The sequence below is a fragment of the Thunnus thynnus genome, chromosome 15 (assembly GCF_963924715.1).
Source record: "Thunnus thynnus chromosome 15, fThuThy2.1, whole genome shotgun sequence".
Taxonomy (NCBI): domain Eukaryota; kingdom Metazoa; phylum Chordata; class Actinopteri; order Scombriformes; family Scombridae; genus Thunnus; species Thunnus thynnus.
This window is the reverse complement of record NC_089531.1, coordinates 9,371,645-9,389,248: the sequence shown is the minus strand read 5'-3', so window position 1 is coordinate 9,389,248 and position 17,604 is coordinate 9,371,645. Positions and strand designations below refer to the sequence as shown.

The 17,604-nt window shown below is 38.6% G+C and overlaps 4 protein-coding genes across 4 annotated transcripts; 2 read left to right on the top strand and 2 right to left on the bottom strand.

The window, feature by feature from the left end:
- Positions 1-192: 192 nt before the first annotated feature.
- Positions 193-5,048, bottom strand: apoea (apolipoprotein Ea). The gene is made up of 5 exons (XM_067612378.1): positions 4,955-5,048; positions 3,874-3,936; positions 3,611-3,761; positions 1,785-2,072; positions 193-608 (listed from the first exon to the last, which is right to left on the bottom strand). The coding sequence occupies exons 2-5, from the start codon at positions 3,914-3,916 to the stop codon at positions 302-304; spliced, it is 789 nt and encodes a 262-aa protein (XP_067468479.1). The 5' UTR covers positions 3,917-3,936; positions 4,955-5,048; the 3' UTR covers positions 193-301.
- Positions 5,049-6,671: 1,623 nt separating this feature from the next.
- Positions 6,672-8,678, bottom strand: LOC137198500 (apolipoprotein A-IV-like). Its single transcript, XM_067612379.1, has 4 exons — positions 7,972-8,678; positions 7,841-7,888; positions 7,603-7,753; positions 6,672-7,472 (listed from the first exon to the last, which is right to left on the bottom strand). The coding sequence occupies exons 2-4, from the start codon at positions 7,878-7,880 to the stop codon at positions 6,893-6,895; spliced, it is 771 nt and encodes a 256-aa protein (XP_067468480.1). The 5' UTR covers positions 7,881-7,888; positions 7,972-8,678; the 3' UTR covers positions 6,672-6,892.
- Positions 8,679-11,386: 2,708 nt separating this feature from the next.
- On the top strand, positions 11,387-12,694 carry LOC137198120 (apolipoprotein A-IV-like). The gene is made up of 4 exons (XM_067611780.1): positions 11,387-11,476; positions 11,587-11,628; positions 11,751-11,901; positions 12,021-12,694. Exons 2-4 carry the CDS (start codon positions 11,595-11,597, stop codon positions 12,598-12,600), a joined length of 765 nt encoding a protein of 254 aa, XP_067467881.1. The 5' UTR covers positions 11,387-11,476; positions 11,587-11,594; the 3' UTR covers positions 12,601-12,694.
- A 3,602-nt stretch (positions 12,695-16,296) lies between these two features.
- On the top strand, positions 16,297-17,604 carry LOC137198119 (apolipoprotein A-IV-like). Its single transcript, XM_067611779.1, has 4 exons — positions 16,297-16,386; positions 16,497-16,538; positions 16,661-16,811; positions 16,931-17,604. Exons 2-4 carry the CDS (start codon positions 16,505-16,507, stop codon positions 17,508-17,510), a joined length of 765 nt encoding a protein of 254 aa, XP_067467880.1. The 5' UTR covers positions 16,297-16,386; positions 16,497-16,504; the 3' UTR covers positions 17,511-17,604.

Here is a 17,604-nt window from a genome sequence, read left to right as displayed (position 1 = left end):
CATTTTCTAATCCCTACACATAGTGACTTTAATAAGTTATTGGATGCAAATAATAGAGGCAGTTTAGTCAAGATCAATTACAAACAAGCATGTAAATGTGTTTGAGCACATACATCATGATCAGTGATTTTCTATGCACATGTGAACTGTTGTTTCTGTTCAGGTGCGTTAAGTGACAACAAACAACTTCCCTTTTATAGCTGAGTATCTTTATTCATGTTTTAAAACTCTTTACAAACCAGATTTTTGGATACAGAGAGTGATGGATAAGCAGACAGTCCAGACACTTTGATGACAGTGTTTACACATTGTCACTGATCATGGAGACGTAAGGCTGAAACCAGTTGCGGACCTCCTCCATCTTCTCCTCCAGGGTGGAGCGCAGATTTCCAGTGGTTTTCTCGAAGCGCTCCCTGATGTCCTCGGTTGAGATCTCGAGCTTGTCCTTGATGTTCTCCACCTGCGTCTTCAGCAGACTGTTCAGGGTGGTGATCTTTGCCTGGGCGTTGTCACGCACTTGAGAGAAATAGGGGTCGAAACGTGTCCTCATCTCCTCCATGTTTTCTGAGGTGCGGGATCCGAGTTCCTCAAAATAGTCAGCGACTTGTCTGAGAAAAGGACAGAACAGTTCACATTGAAGTCTTAATTTGTTCTTTCATTGAGGATTTCCGTTTGATGCCACTTCATACTTCTACAATTCAGAGGGAAACATCACCTTTGACCCATCACTACATTTATTACACTACATTTACAAGTTAATATTTTACAAACCAACCCTATTATCAAGGCAAGTTTATTTGTGTAGCGCATTTCAACAACAAGGCATTTCAAGGTGCTTTACGTAAAGCATAAAAGGCATCAAGAAAGAACATAAAAGCAACACAAGGCAGTGTAAAAAGACATTTAAATACAATTAAGCCTATAAATTGTTGCAAAAATGTAGATTACACTACCCAACAGTATGGAAAGTAAGTTTAAATTACATCAGTTACAAACAACTGTATGTCAGCAGGGCTGTAGCCCAGATTTTAGAAAAACTGAGGTCATAAATCCAAATTGCCAACATTCATTATTTCTATTTACTTATTTAACTGTTCAATTATATTTCCTGTAAATTTGATCTCCGTACATTATAGGTCTAAATGCTGTTTAAAAGCCATTTCCATTCTGTCAGGATGTAATATATTTTAATTTAATTTAGAAATAGTTTTGCTTAAAAACAGTCAAATTAATAGAAAAAAACAATGCTGCAGGCATGATCTCGGCATCATTAGTGGTGTTTACAGTCCTGTGCATGATTGGGTTTTATTTTAGCTTACTGACAACATTTAATATATTTAATTAAAAGAACTTTCTAGACCAAGTCCTGGACTCATTTTGAGCACAGTATCCTGGTGTTTTCATAGTCCACCAGCCTTTATAAAGACAGAGTTAGGCATTTAATGTTTGATATTAAGAAATATTAAAAAAATAGGAACTAAAAAAATAGAAAATTTGAGCATCAAAAGTATCATAAACATAAAAAGAAGAATTCACATCATAAATATATAGAATATTTGTCTCATAAATGTAACACCAGAATTAAAAAAAGCATTTAGTTAAAAGCGTTTTTCTGTTATATTTGCATAAGTATTTGAGAAAACACCTGCAAAATTACACACATTTTCTGATGAGATCCACTAAGAAGAACTCAATAAAACTCAATAAAGCGATCAAAGGTCTTTTAAATAGTTAGTAAACTTATCTGTGGTCACCTCTCTGCCTCAGTCCAGGGTTTCACTCACCTCTTGATCTCTGCGGTGTCCTTGTTGAGGCGTTTCTTCATCTTGCGGGTGTAGGTGGAGACCCTGGCTCTGACGTCATCGACGTTCTGCTCCATCATGGTCTGCAGCTCCTGGGTGTACTTGTCCATCTGCTCCTTGGCCTCTGTCATGTGGTCGCGGAGTTTGTCACCCAGAAGCTTCAGGTCTTGACCCAGACGTTCTGCAGACTCCTGAGTGTAGGGGGCCAGCTTGGACTGCACGTCGTCCTTGTACATGGCCAGTTCTGACATGCTGTCCTGGATCAGGGTGCTGACGGAGGGCAAGAAAGATGAGTTTAAAGATCTTTTTGGTGTTTTATTAGTTCCCCTCCACTCAAGAAATGTGCTTATTGTTGCTTTACTGGACTGTTTTCACATTTATCTGCTGAAAGTGGAAAAAGTTTCTTGGGTTTAACTTAAATCTGAGTTTTCTACAAGCAAGCTTTGATCTACCTATAAGAGCTGTGTTTGTACTGAACCATTCCATGTCCAAGTAATCAATATAGAAATCAAAGATCTATCAGTAGCTGAGCCTAAATCAGTAAAAGTCAGAAAGGTGGACTTGAGACTGTAGTGAACCTCGGGCCTCAGTCAGCAGCTCTCTACATGTCTCACCTCTCTGCAACAAGCTGCTTGACCTCGTCACACTCAGCTGAGTCACAATGTGTCTTCATAACCAAACAGCACTTTGTTTATGTTTGTGAATAAATGCAACAAACTGGAATCAGTCTGACAAGAACACAAAGATCCAGATAAAAACTGCTTTTTAATAGTTGCAGAGTTAACGGGCCTGGAGGAAGGATTCAGATCTTTTACTTAAACTATGTACATTTACTCAAGTAGTGTACTTAAGAACAATTTTACAGTTCTTCTACTTTACTTGAGTGTTTCCATTTTATGCAATAATACTGCATAAATTATACGATATGATACATCCACTCAACTACATTTCCAAGGGAAATATTATAATTTCTCCACTACATCTATTTGACAGCTTTAGTTACTTTTAAAATTCAATTTTACATAAAACAACATAATGATAAGATTATACATTAAACCAGTGGTTCTCAAACTTTTTGAATTGTGTGTGTTTACAAAAAATGTATGTGCATCTCTTTATCATGTTTCAGATGTCTCTGAATTGTTTGCACTTCCACCAAAGAGAGATTTCCACTCACATGGATTCAAATAAATAAATCCTTGAGGCCAAAAGAGGTAAAGTTCTCCAGTATTTCACAAAAATGCAAAGATTAAAGAAAAATTGTCCAAATTTAATCCAGTTATCCAGTTAATCCTGTTATATAACAGAACTTTGTTTTTCTTCTTTCCTATCTAATCTATCATCAGCTACAGCAATAAAATGCTGCTTATTCATTGACTCATCAATATTAACAATATACCTTGTTACTTATTTATTTAATATATCAGTCACAGCCTGAATTTATCTAAAAGAAATTTCCAGTGTAAATTTAAAATGTTGGAGCCTGCACACTGAGGAAGCTGAACTGTCTTGAACCAGTTTACCTCCAGTTGGACTTAAGATTTTGTTGGTTTTAAACACACCAGATAAACAAGAGTGAGTGCAGTGATCCCTCACTATATCTGACTAAATTTAAAATTACTTGAGCAGTCGGTGAAGCTTAAAACACTTATAATTTTACAAATATTCGAGAAAAGTGTGACCTGTAGACACGATTATAAGCAGGTCTGTCAATTTACGGCACATAAAGTCTATCATGTATTGATATTGTGACATAGAGGTCATAAAAGGTCACACCTATGTAAGTCAGATACAGATATTGAACTCACTCCAGTTCTCTGCTGATCTGCGAGCTCTTGATGTTCTGCACCAGGTCGTCGGCCTTTGTGTTCAGATCTGTGAAATAATCCTTAAACTTGTCGACCGTCAACTCCCAGGAGCTCATCCAGTCATCCTGAGCAATACTTCTTGCATGGCAGCCTGGTTTGGGAAAGAAAAAAAAACACATATTTCAGAGTCTTAACAGAACTGACACTTTAAAATAAAACCAGAGTAAAAAGTCTCTGTTGACGGATCTGAATGATGAACTCACCTGAGGCGATTGCCAGCGCGAGGATTACTGCAAAGACCTTCATGATGATCAGAAAAAGGACACCTGGAATGATAAAAGAGTTCAAATTATTTATTTATTTGCTTCCAAAAAGAGATGAGACACTTGAGAATTGTTGTCATGCGAATCATATTAATATACAATTTTGTTAAAGCTGAAACAATTAGTCGAATAATTTAGTTGATCATCAGAAAGTTAATCAGCAACTATTTTGATAAACTCTGCACACACATCATTCTGCACAGCGAAGCTCAAACATCCAACTAAAGTTTTATATAATAAGTAAAACATATTTGAGTGGAGGAGGACTTTAAGTATTCAGGGTCCAAATTGGGTCAATCCTGAGATTAGAGCACATCAAGGCCGTATTCATGACCAGAAGAGCAAAAACAAAGTTTACTTGTCACTTGAAACATTAAAATGATTCTTTGCTGAGGCCGAGCAGAGATGTACTATATCTATAGGAGCTCTGTTTGTACTGAACCATTCCATGTCCAAGTAATCAATGTAGAAAAGATCGATCAATAGCTGAGACTTAATCAATAAAAGTCAGAAAAGCGGACTTGGGACTGTACTGCAACGTTCGTCATTTTTCCAGCAAAAATGCCAGAAATGTCACCTCTCCAATGTGACTATTTGACACTTCTTTGCGTCATATATGACAACAAATTGAATTTTCCTCATTTTTGGACTTTTGGTGAAATAAAACACCACTTTTGAAAATTGTGTAAATTGTGACGAGCATTTCTCTAACATCTTGTAGATAAGGATTAATCAAGAAAATAATCAGCAGATTTGTTTAAAAAAACTAAAATTAAACAACAATTTTTTGTGATATAAAGTAAAAGTGATAAACTTTTAAAAGCAGCTAAGCAGAGTTTTCTTTTTATTTAAACTACACATCTTGTACAACAAATCATTACAAATCATTTGACATGGTTATAATAAAATCTGCAAACTTAATTTAATGCATAAAAAGTAATTATTGAGAAGATCAGCCATGAAAGATTCATGGTAACATCATTTTTTAGGAGAACAGAAGTATAAAATGTCAGCATCTTACCTCGGTGATCCTGATGTGGGACGTCTGTGAAACTGACTGAGCTTGTCACTCAGTATTTATACATGTTAGGTGGCTTTGATCCGATCCAATAAATGTCACAAGGATCGCTGACCTGCGTCCGAAGTTCCCAACATGAACTGTGTTGTTGTCACCTTTTATTGCTGTGTGTGTGTTTTTTTTTGGCTCCACGTCGCACACTGAAAGTACACATAGAAGCACAGGTCAGAAATTTGGAACAACCAAAAATATCTGATCAGAGTCAATAATGGATTCAGACCTCTGATCAGTTTGTGTTCAGGACTCAGTTCTGTGTTTGAAATGTGGTTTTCTGCATTTAAAAATGTGCAATCAGATAAACAGAAAAAAATTGGATTCTTACACTCAGCTTGTTTGTCACAAACAGAGTGCTTTTTATGGAGCGACAGGGAGACATCCAAAGGTCTCTCATCGTCTGCGGGATGAGGTTCATAGTCTGCTTTAACAACGGCTGACGACATTTATACAACTTTCAAAAGATGGGAAACCTTCCAATATTCCAATACGCTGCCTTTAAAACAGATTGGGATAATCATTAATAACTTTATTGTCTTCAAATAAAATTACTAGTTTACTTTTGTCCTCACTTTTGGCAGAAAAATACAGACAGGTATCATGCATTATAAGTGTAACATATGAATGCTTTCAGTGCATGAATGTTTCTCTGTTTTTGACTGAAGCAGTGTTTTCCAACCTGGTTGTCGGGATCAAAAGGGACACAAGCAGAAAAAATATATTTCTGCCACACAAAATTATGTTTATTTTAAAGATTCCTTCTAACATTTGCTTTTTATCTAATGAATTAGTGGGTAATTTGACCCCCTCACTAAAGGGTCACCAGTAAAACAGACTGGGAACCACACGGCTGAGGCAACAAGACTGTGTTTTTATCTGTGTATTCAAAATATTTGAAATGCTTTTCCTGAACTTATGGCCTTAAAGGCTGTGATGCAACTCCGTTTGTTACATGATGTACAGGTAAAACAGTAGCATCATCATCATTATCATCATAAAGTCAGTACAGTGGAAAAATTATGATGCAATATTTAATTTATGGGGCTGGAGCTGTGGTTCAGGAGCAGGTCATGCATTGATTAGAAAGTTGGCGGTTTGATCCTCCACATGTTAAAGTGTCGTTGGGCAAGATATTGAACCTCAAATTGTGATGATTGTGCCGGTAGGTTGCATGGTAGCTCGCTGCCATCAGCATGTGAGTGTGAATGGATGAATGAGCAGCAGAAACATTGTACAAATGTAAATAAAGCCACTTACCATTTTATTCAGGTGATTAGAGATTTTTTGGTGGAAATCTCTTTTCAACTTTTTTCAAACCATTTTTCAAACTGTGAAAAGTGATATTAATTTTTTTTTTTTTTTAGTTTTTTGATATTTGTTGCTTGATGCACTTTTCATTTTGCACTGTCTTGTGTGTTGCTGCTCCGCCTTCTTGTGTTGGATGATTTAAATGCAGAATCAGTGTTAATTTGTCATTAATCTTGAGAATATTTGTCTTTTGTTCCAGTGACTGTATTTAAATGTGCTTGAAAAATTGGACAGCATAGTGTTATACAAGAATTTATAGCAGCAAAATGCATTTTTCTAACCAACAGGGTTGTTTTTTGCAATCACTGCTGTGCATTTTATATTTCAAATGCAAAGAAAGTTCCATGACGCAAAAAAATACATTCAACATATTTATTGTTTCTTTACAGATACAATCTTACAGTTGTAAACAGTCACACAATAGATAGAATACTGACATAGTTCAGAAGTTTGCCTCTGAGAGCGTCTGTGAGCATAAAAACATAGAAAATGAGGTATTGCACTTTTCATGAGTCCCATTAACACCTGATGATCAGGCAGTTGAGCTTAATTCACAACTTGGTAAAAGTATTAGTCCGTTTACTGGGTCAGCTTAGTGAAGGACTTCCAGAGAGCAGCCAGCTGCTTCTTCAGGTTCTGGGTGTCAGCTTCCAGCTTAGCCTTCAGCTCCTCTCCATAGGGAGTCAGGCTCTGCTGGAGCTCCTGGGTTTTCTGGGTCAGCTGGGTCTGGAAGCTCTGGGCCAGGGGGATCATGCTCTTCTGAAACTCATCCAGGCTCTGTTCCATCTTCTCCTTCATTTCCTCGGTGTAGGGGACCATCTGGGCCTGAAGCTCGTCCATGTTCTTGTCTAGCTGCCCCTTCAGCTCCTGGCTCTTCTGCAGCAGGACGGCCTTCAGGGCCTCTGGGTCCATGGACTCTGCGTAGGGGGCGGCTTCCTTCTTCAGCTCCTCCACCTGCCTCTGGAGGTCAGCCGCCAGCTCCTCAGCATACGGCTGCAGGTTAGTGCTCACGGCGGTCAGATCCTTCTCCAGACGAGCCTTCAGCTGCTCGGCCTCCTGGGAGAACTTAGACATGAGGTCCTGGGTCAGAGGAACCACCTGAGTACGCAGAGTTTCGGTGAACTTGTTGACAGCAACGGTGCTCTCAGAAATGAGGTTGCTGCAGAGACACAAACAGAAAGACAGACTTAAGTCATGAAAACTTTTTCTTCTTCAAGCTAAAATTTTCCAATCAAACAGTTATTTAACAGAAACATTTAAGTGCTTTTTAATATTTTTCAGGCTCTTACTTGACATCTCTTCCAAGCTCCGACTGTCTGATCTGCTTCAGGGAGTCCTCAGCAGTCATGGTTGCCTTGGCAACGTAATCCCAAAAGGCATCTTTCACCATGTCGACCTGGCGTTTGGGCTGGTTTTGCCACATGATGTTGGCATTGCAACCTGATGAGAGGAAAGTGTTGGTTGATGTACAAAAAAAAAAACTTGTTCTGTGCATATTTTTGTGCCAAATTACCAAAACTTTCTTACCAGTGAAAACAGCGAAGACGAGCACCACGAGGAACTTCATGACTGACACTGCAGATGAGAAAAAAATTTAGCTTTTTATGTTTTTTTTTCTCGTCCTGAACTGAAAACTTACTATTCTCTTGGTGTCTTACCTTTGTGCAAGAGCTTGCTGTTCAGTCAGTGAGCTGTTGAATACTGTGTGTGTGTCCTGCACAGTTCATGTCTAAGTATATATAGGCTGCTGAGTTGTATGGAGGAAACAGGGGGGTAAAGTCCAGCGCTGAGTGCCGTGCTGTCACTGCTGCTTCCACATCACAACAGCAGTGTGTCAGAGACGGCTTCTGACGTCATCACTGCCTGATGAAACCGCATGTAAATGTCATTTTACAGGTTTCAGACAGCGTCCAGAGCAGGTTTAGAGATCATTTACTACTTGTGAGAATGTTTTCTTCTCATTTTGTAATTGTTTTATGCTGTAATTGTTCTTAAGACATCTGAAATAGACATTTTCTAGGTCCATTATTAGAAAAGATACCAAATTTCAGCACTTTACTTTAAATCCCTCCATTTAATATTTATAAACAGTTAATAAATTGTTTACAAAACTCTATAATATAGCAGATATAAGTGTTTATTAATGTATTTGTCTACAAATGTAACTGGAGGCTGGTATATAAACAAACAATGAACAACAATATAGCAAAACACAGACGTAATAATATAAAATATGTCTTTATAAGAGATTTGCTGACAAATACTGTACATTAATAAAAAGTAGAAATGTCCTTATATCTGCTCACAACAACATTATAGTGTGTTATAAACTATTTAACTTAAATGCCTGTATGCTGCTTGTAAATGCTAAATAGAGGGATGTTTTGTTTTGTTTTGTTACGGACACTGAAATTTCAAGCTGTATTTGTCTGCACATATATGCAATTTATATGAGTGGCAGTGATGAAAGAAATACTCAAATCACAGTAACATCTCTATGTTAAATATTACATTACATGTAAAAGTACAGAAGTATTGTCAACAAAGTGTACTTAGAGTATCCCTTGATATACTGTATTACAGCATATTGTAGTATATTGAGCCACATATCTTATTCCACAGTTTTCTGTTTAATGTTTTCTGTTTTGTTTTAAATATTTTATTTGCAGTTTTTGCTTGTGTTCTGTTTTTTATACTTAAGTGCTCTTGCAGTTTTTTTTGTTACTCCTGTTCTTTTGCTGCTTGTATCTTAATGTAAGACTATAATCCTATAAGACTATAATCCTATTTCCTGTTTTGGACCCCTCACCTGTAGCCCCCCAAAAAGTAACACTACCCTCCCTTCAGTAAAAAGAAAAACTACCATGTCCTTTAATTTTGTTCTAATTTCCTGGAAATTTTCTGAGTAATTTGCGGATATTTAACAATGAATTTTTAGTACATTTTACAGAGAGTTTGGTGCAATATGGTTTGAATTAGAAAAAAAAATGGTTTAGTTGGTAAGTACTGACTTATTATATTTGGTTTCATATTTAGTTGCTAATTTGCAAAAATTCTTCATAAATTAGACTTCTTTAACTGAGAGGAAATACTTAGTTTTCAGTGTGTAGTTTTGTGTGTCAAACTACATATTAGCATATTAGATACTTTCTTAAAAACTCTATAATGAGCACATTTCCTGTATACAACCAAATTACATTAAACTCTCATAGAAATGTCCTAAGATTTAACAGTGATACAGAAGCTACTTTTAAGAAATTATTGAAAAAAAATCCTGGAAATTAGTAGGAATGTATAGGATCCGTAAAATAAAGAGTTACCGAGATTGCTGATAGACACTCACTTATATAGTATTATAGTGTTTTTAAGAAACAACCTAATATACTAACACACAAAATTACACATTAAAAAGTAAGTATTATTGTAGAATTGTTCATTTGTACCGAATTGGACCACCCTCTCTGTAAAATGTCCTAAAAATTTACTGTTAAATACCTGCAAAATTTGTACACAAAGCGTTAGTTTTCTGAGACACACGGTCCCTAAGAAAGAATACACATGATTTGGATGTAATTTTAAAAAGTGATGACCACTGACAAGAGGTTAGTAGAGGAATGGGTTACTGCTGTGTAAACAGTGATGAGTTGTGACACAGAAACCTCAACACTCACAGTAAGAAAGATTAGATAATGAGGCTGTTACTATTTCACTCTGTTGTTACATATATTATACTGCATTGTTTCTGTTGATTACTGTGAGTTATGTTAAGATGCACATAGTAAACATGCATACTGACACACTTAAATATTCTTAACTTTATGCAGTATTTTCCTCATTAGATGTTAACATTACATGTGAATGTGTGCAGGACTTTGATCCAGTTGTGCCATTTGACCTGCAGATTATCTTTTCAGAAGAATGTCATACTTCCTTATACAGCAGTTCCCTCCGGACAAACTGATAAGATAGAGGAGCTAAAGTCTTCATCTCGGGAGAAACCCCTGATAAACTGATAAACTTCCCGCTGTTTTCAAATGACGCATACACAGACCTTGAAACAAATTATAAAGAGACTTAATTGGAGGTAGGTAATGTATTGATGTGCCACTCTGGTTAAAGTAGAAGGTCAGAGAAAGGTTTTTCTGACATGTTATCTGTAATAGACTTTTGGATAAAGAAAGAAATACACTAACTGACACCAGTTTTACCAAAAAGATACAACAAAAGATAAATTATTCATTCCTGCCCCTGAATGTGTCTCAACACAACAACTTTAAATACCCTCCAAATCTGTTATGACCATTTAAGAAAATCTTGACATATTTATTTCAATTAATTATAATATTACAGTTATGAAGCTATAATCTTGTAGCTTCTACCAGTGGCATGCACAGATTCTCTACAGGGGGCATTAGCGAACAAGAGGCACCATGCCTTAACGCACCGACCACAAAGCACAACGTCCCTGTTTCATGTCCAGCCAAGGACCTTTGCATCTCTCTACACTCACTATCTAATAAAGGCATAAAAATATATATACCAAATTATACTTTTAAAAATGCGTAAGTGTATGTTAATGTTTCCCCTGAGATGGACTTCTTACAGCTGTCAGAAACAATTAACATTTCTAAACACCTTGAAATCTTTCATCATGAAGAGGTAAGAGTGAATGGATAAGAGTGTGACTTTACCACTGATTGATTCATATTTCTTAGGCAGGACCCGAATTTTTTTGAAAGCCGTCAATCCTCTAAGGCCAAAAAGGTCTCTGCTAATTACTCAGTATTTTTTCTTTAAAATAAAATTTAAAATGCAGTACTTTTCTTGTACTGAAGTTGTTCGATTAAAATGATTGCATAGCTACTTTAAAGGATTTCAAAACCCTTTTGTCCAGTAGCTTTCTGTGTAACTTAATGTGATGCTGTTTACAGTAAAGTATAAAACTTTGCTCAACTTATTCTGATGCAAAAACAAAACATGACAGAAGGAAGAAGCAATGACACAATATACGACGTGGAGTGACAGCAGTGACAGAAATCTGTCCAGCAGGGCAACCAGAGGAGGACTTTGCTCTTCAATATGACTATAAAACGTCTGAACGGGCGTCTGCACAACACAAGCCATCAGACTCAGAGTCAAGAAGAGACGAGCTGCCTCTGCAAGGTAAAACATCTTCTTATTATAAAACATTTTTCAATTTTCAAATCCAAGAGTAAATTCATGGTAAGAGTAGACTGTTTTTTAAATTGTACTTGTATTTCTTCATCCAACAGATTCAATCATGAAGGTCCTTGTGGTTCTCGCACTTTTCTCTGGTGAGTGAATTTTTGTCTTGGAGAGTTTGGATCCATGTTAAAGCACAACTGCTGAATAAATGTTTGGTTTCTATTTGTTTTCTACTCTAACCTCTGTGCTGAACCTACTGTTTTATCCACAGTTTGCAATGCCGACATCCTGTGGCAGGAGCCGCCCAAGACCAGTCTGGACATGGTGAAAGATGCTTTCTGGGACTACGTTGCCAAGGCAACACACACCGCTGAGGACTCTCTGGAGAGGATCAGACAATCCGAGCTGGGACAGGAAGTCAAGTAAGAGTCAATGTGATAAAGAATCAGTTATTAAAGTTGTATATAAATAAATCTATATGTGTATATATGTATAAATAAATGTTTCTGTTTAATAAGTGCTTATTGTTTCTTTCTGACAGCACCAAGATCTCTCAGAGCGCTGATACAGTGAACCAGTACATCGTCACTCTGCGTACTCAGGTGGCTCCTCTGACTCAGGACTTCATGACTCAGTTCTCCCAGGAGGCCGAGCAGCTGAAGGCCCGTCTGGAGAAGGATCTGACCGCCGTGAGCACTGCCCTGCAGCCCTTTGCCGAGCAGCTGGTGGCTGACCTCCAGAGGCAGGTGGAGGACCTGAAGAAGGAAGCCGCCCCCTACGCAGAGTCCATGGACCCAGAGGCCCTGAAGGCCGTCTTGCTGCAGAAGAGCCAGGAGCTGAAGGCGGAGCTGGATAAGAAAGTGACCGAGCTGCAGGCCCAGATGGTTCCCTACACCGAGGAGATGAAGCAGAAGATGGAGCAGAGTGTGGATGAGTTTCAGAAGAGCATGATGCCCCTGGCCCAGAGCTTCCAGACCCAGCTGACCCAGAAAACCCAGGAGCTCCAGCAGAGCCTGACTCCCTACGGAGAGGAGCTGAAGGCCAAGCTGGACGCCAGCGCTCAGGACCTGCAGGCTCAGCTGACTGCTCTCTGGGAGTCTTTCACTCAGAAGACCCAGTAAGCAGACTATCCTATGTCTATCCAGCCTCTAATCACCAAATATTTATTGTATCTGTAACCAATGTATATTTTATTTAATAAAAACTTGACAATCAGTTCAGTGTTTTCAGTGTCTTAATCACAAAGCAAAAGTTGGGTCAGGTTTTCATAGAGGAGTGGTTCCTTTCTCAACAATTTAGTTCAAGGACTGCACTCATAAAGCTCCACTAACAATAAAATACAAACACTAGAGACACAATTTTATGATTCATCAAGAGTCAGTGTACATTTGTGCAGGATCATCTCACTCAGGAGACTAGGGGTTGTGTCAGAATAAAAATACATTATTCGGCAAAGCACAAATGGTGGGTTTTTTATGAATATTTGTTTCATACAAATATTTTAAAAGCAGGTCTCAACGAGCAGAGTCACATCCACCTGCTACATGACATACGTTTCCTAATTTGGACATCACTCCCGGAGTTGGGGGTGTTCCCCAGAGATAAAGCTGAGCCACTAACACACACAAAGTGCTCCTAAGGGACTCTCCATAACCTGTTTCCTTTCTCCTTTCCACAAAGTTAGGTTGTAAGAAATAGGCAATAAATGAAAAGTGCAAAGCAATAATTGCCTTTGAAGTTCCTCCCAACACGTTACACAGTGTGCTGTCTGTGTGTTATGGGTGTATAAATAGGTAGAGGTCTGCCTGCAATGAGGTGATGACCAAAGTTTTAGCTCAGTAGCCAGTGCAGTCATCTATATCTGGGAGACTCCAGTTTGAGACCCGGTGTGGGGACCTCCTTTGTAAGATAGTTTATTCATGAACACTTATTGTAATACTTTAATTTTCTAAAATTAAAAGTGTAATCTAAACAAAAACAGGATTTTAAAAACAGGATTTTAAAGCCTCTCTCCTCCAGCATTTAAGAATTACAATGAGCACACTGCCCTGACATAAAAAGTCTCTCTGCTTTATGTCCATAAAACATTGACACAAATTAATTTAATTAATTTAAACCAAATTGTTAAAGGTGCCACACATTCTAAATGCCATACTTAAGATTGGGTCCTCACCAATGATTTTCTCCCCATAAATGTGAACCTTGTTGACTTTTATGTCTCAGGTTATAAAGCCATTGTTTTTAATGTTCCTTTATCTCCTCCCACTGGGGTGCCTTGTGCCACTGTCCTGTTACGTGTTCTTAATGCTGATTCTGCCTGTGGTTCCTGCACCTCTAATACTGAACTTGGCCCTGAATTAACAGAGGAATTTCTGACTTATTTTGTTAAAAAGGTGGAGAATATTAGGACTCAGATCTTTTCAGACACGTGTGTCTTATCTGTCCCCACCTCAAACTGTGCAGTGCTGACCCAACTTCAGCCAATTTCCCTTTCAGTCCTAGAAACTACTGTCTCTCATATTAAATACTCTTCCCAGCTTGATATTATTCACTCTAAACTTTAGAAGACGTATTGTCTACAGTCAGTCTCTACATCTTATCAATTATTAATTGCTCCTTGGCCATTAGTATTTCCCCTTTTCTTTTAAACATGCAATTGTGCAAACTATGTTTAATAAACCTAATCTTGACACGTGGAACCTCAGCAATTACTGACCTATTTCAAAAATATCTTTCTTATGTAAGGTGTCAGAGAAAGTTATTCCCTCTAGCCTCTCAACTGATTGCTTATGTAATGTTACCAGCATTTTTGATAACTATCAGTCTGGTTTTAGAGCTCTACACAGTACTGAGACAACCTTAGTTAAGGTGACAAATGACTTACTCCCTGCTGCAGATGAAGGTGAAAGCTCCATTCTGGTCCTGCTAGACCTGAGTGTGGCCTCTGATACAGTAGACCACTCCATCCTTCTACAGCATCTTAAAACTTGGGTTGGTCTAAAGGGGTCTGCTCTCAACTTATTATCTGTCTAATAGAACCTTTTCTAATGCTGTTGGGAATTCCCCATCTTCTGTTTCCCAGTTTACTCATGGTGTTACTCAAGGGTCAATCTTGGGTCCGTTACTGTTCTTCATTTATATGCTGCCCTTTGGTCAGGTCATTAATAAGCATAATGTGCAATACCTTTGTTATGCTGACGACACGCTGTTATATGTCACTTTACAATCCACTAATCATAGCAGCCTAACCCAACTTACCGCCTGCTTCTAATATCACTTGCTGGACTTCTCAAAATGTTCTCAAACTTAACAATGACAAAACAGAAATGATCTTGTTTGCCACACCCAATTCTTTCAGTCAGGTTGTCGGCAATCTAGGAGCCCTCTCACATAACATTTAGCCAACTGCAAGAAATTTGTGTCTTTTATTTGATTTGGGCCTTTGTTTTGATCACCAAGTTAAGAAGGTTGTTCAATCATGTCTCAACTTAAGTTAATTTCAAAAGTTAGATCCTTCATATCCTTTGAGGATTTACACAGGGTTGTCCATGCCTGTATATTTTCTCATTTAGATTTCGGTAATGCCGTCTACACAGGTATTACTCAGGCCATCCTCTATTGCCTTCAACTGATTCAAAGTACCGCTGCTAGAATTATCACTGGTTCAAGAAAACAAGATCATATAACTTAAATTCTGGCCTTCCTACATTGGCTTCTTGTTCATTTTCACATTGATTTTTGAATTTTACTGTTGACCTTCAAGGCTTTACATGACCAGACCCCTAACTGTATCAAAGATCTACTGACCTCTTATGTGCCTGCTTGGCTGATAGTGGTTTCCTGGTGGTTCCCAGAGCCCAGCTGGTGACTCAGGGCTATCAGGCTTTTGCAGTCCGGGCTCCCAAACTCTGGAATGACTTAGATGCCGAGATTAGGTTTATAAAATCTATCACTGCTTTTAAATCTCTTCATATTTCCTAGACGGGACCCAAATTTTTTCGGAAGCCATCAACAGCACGGGAGTAGGGTGTAGTTATTGGATTTGCTGTTAGGTAGCGTATGCCTACAGCTTGGTGAAACAAAAATTGGGACTGAAAGGGTGAAGAAACGCAGGAGGCTCTTGACATGGTGACAAAAGATGAAAACAGGAAATGTTTTCAGGATTAGGAGAAGCAGTGGGACAAGTCTATCGCATCTAAAGGAGAGTAGTTTGAAGGGGATTAGAAAGGTACTATTGAAAGATTTATAATGACACTTGCAGATATTTTTTGCAGGTATTTTTAAAGTTTTTGTGACTAAAACTCACCAAATGCACATAGCAGTGGCAGAAAACACTCATATGTGTAGATTTTAAAGGTAGCAAGGAATAATACAATATAATATTTTGTTGTTCAGTTTGGGGGACTTGCTACCTCTGGTATGATATAGAAAGTGACGGTTTAAAGAGTTAAATTAGGTTTCTGGTTGAAAAGGTCGGTTCCTTTTTTTGCCACTAAGGGCAAAAAGGTCATTGCTAATTGTTCAGTTTTTTCATTAAAATAGAATTTCAAATGCAGTACTTTTCCTGTACTCCAGTTTTTTTTATTAAAATAATTGTATAGCCATTTTGAAGGATTTCAAAACCCTTTTGCCCAGTAGCTTTCTTTGTAACTGCTTAATGTGATGCTGTTTAAAGCAAAGTATAAACCTTTGCTCCACTCATTCTGATGCAAAAACAAAATTTCACAGGACAAAGAAGCAATGACACAATATACGACGTGGAGTGACAGCAGTGACAGAAATCTGTCCAGCAGGGCAACCAGAGGAGGACTTTGCTCTTCAATATGACTATAAAACGTCTGAACGGGCGTCTGCACAACACAAGCCATCAGACTCAGAGTCAAGAAGAGACGAGCTGCCTCTGCAAGGTAAAACATCTTCTTATTATAAAACATTTTTCAATTTTCAAATCCAAGACTAAATTCATGGTAAGAGTAGACTGTTTTTTAAATTGTACTTGTATTTCTTCATCCAACAGATTCAATCATGAAGGTCCTTGTGGTTCTCGCACTTTTCTCTGGTGAGTGAATTTTTGTCTTTGAGAGTTTGGATCCATGTTAAAGTACAACTGCTGAATAAATGTTTGGTTTCTATTTGTTTTCTACTCTAACCTCTGTGCTGAACCTACTGTTTTATCCACAGTTTGCAATGCCGACATCCTGTGGCAGGAGCCGCCCAAGACCAGTCTGGACATGGTGAAAGATGCTTTCTGGGACTACGTTGCCAAGGCAACACACACCGCTGAGGACTCTCTGGAGAGGATCAGACAATCCGAGCTGGGACAGGAAGTCAAGTAAGAGTCAATGTGATAAAGAATCAGTTATTAAAGTTGTATATAAATAAATCTATATGTGTATATATGTATAAATAAATGTTTCTGTTTAATAAGTGCTTATTGTTTCTTTCTGACAGCACCAAGATCTCTCAGAGCGCTGATACAGTGAACCAGTACATCGTCACTCTGCGTACTCAGGTGGCTCCTCTGACTCAAGACTTCATGACTCAGTTCTCCCAGGAGGCCGAGCAGCTGAAGGCCCGTCTGGAGAAGGATCTGACCGCCGTGAGCACTGCCCTGCAGCCCTTTGCCGAGCAGCTGGTGGCTGACCTCCAGAGGCAGGTGGAGGACCTGAAGAAGGAAGCCGCCCCCTACGCAGAGTCCATGGACCCAGAGGCCCTGAAGGCCGTCTTGCTGCAGAAGAGCCAGGAGCTGAAGGCGGAGCTGGATAAGAAAGTGACCGAGCTGCAGGCCCAGATGGTTCCCTACACCGAGGAGATGAAGCAGAAGATGGAGCAGAGTGTGGATGAGTTTCAGAAGAGCATGATGCCCCTGGCCCAGAGCTTCCAGACCCAGCTGACCCAGAAAACCCAGGAGCTCCAGCAGAGCCTGACTCCCTACGGAGAGGAGCTGAAGGCCAAGCTGGACGCCAGCGCTCAGGACCTGCAGGCTCAGCTGACTACTCTCTGGGAGTCTTTCACTCAGAAGACCCAGTAAGCAGACTATCCTATGTCTATCCAGCCTCTAATCACCAAATATTTATTGTATCTGTAACCAATGTATATTTTATTTAATAAAAACTTGACAATCA

Bases quoted from the DNA above. Each gene is read 5' to 3' on its own strand.
- apoea (XM_067612378.1), bottom strand. From the start codon at position 3,916: ATGAAGGTCTTTGCAGTAATCCTCGCGCTGGCAATCGCCTCAG. The intron at 2,073-3,610 runs GTGAGTTCAATA...GCCCTCCGTCAG, and splicing joins CAGATCAGCAGAGAACTGGA to CACCCTGATCCAGGACAGCA. The intron at 609-1,784 runs GTGAGTGAAACC...TCCTTTTCTCAG, and splicing joins GACACCGCAGAGATCAAGAG to ACAAGTCGCTGACTATTTTG.
- LOC137198119 (XM_067611779.1), top strand. From the start codon at position 16,505: ATGAAGGTCCTTGTGGTTCTCGCACTTTTCTCTG. The intron at 16,539-16,660 runs GTGAGTGAATTT...TTTTATCCACAG, and splicing joins GGTTCTCGCACTTTTCTCTG to TTTGCAATGCCGACATCCTG. The intron at 16,812-16,930 runs GTAAGAGTCAAT...TCTTTCTGACAG, and splicing joins GAGCTGGGACAGGAAGTCAA to CACCAAGATCTCTCAGAGCG.
- LOC137198120 (XM_067611780.1), top strand. From the start codon at position 11,595: ATGAAGGTCCTTGTGGTTCTCGCACTTTTCTCTG. The intron at 11,629-11,750 runs GTGAGTGAATTT...TTTTATCCACAG, and splicing joins GGTTCTCGCACTTTTCTCTG to TTTGCAATGCCGACATCCTG. The intron at 11,902-12,020 runs GTAAGAGTCAAT...TCTTTCTGACAG, and splicing joins GAGCTGGGACAGGAAGTCAA to CACCAAGATCTCTCAGAGCG.
- LOC137198500 (XM_067612379.1), bottom strand. From the start codon at position 7,880: ATGAAGTTCCTCGTGGTGCTCGTCTTCGCTGTTTTCACTG. The intron at 7,754-7,840 runs GTAAGAAAGTTT...TCCTCTCATCAG, and splicing joins CGTCTTCGCTGTTTTCACTG to GTTGCAATGCCAACATCATG. The intron at 7,473-7,602 runs GTAAGAGCCTGA...GTGTCTCTGCAG, and splicing joins GAGCTTGGAAGAGATGTCAA to CAACCTCATTTCTGAGAGCA.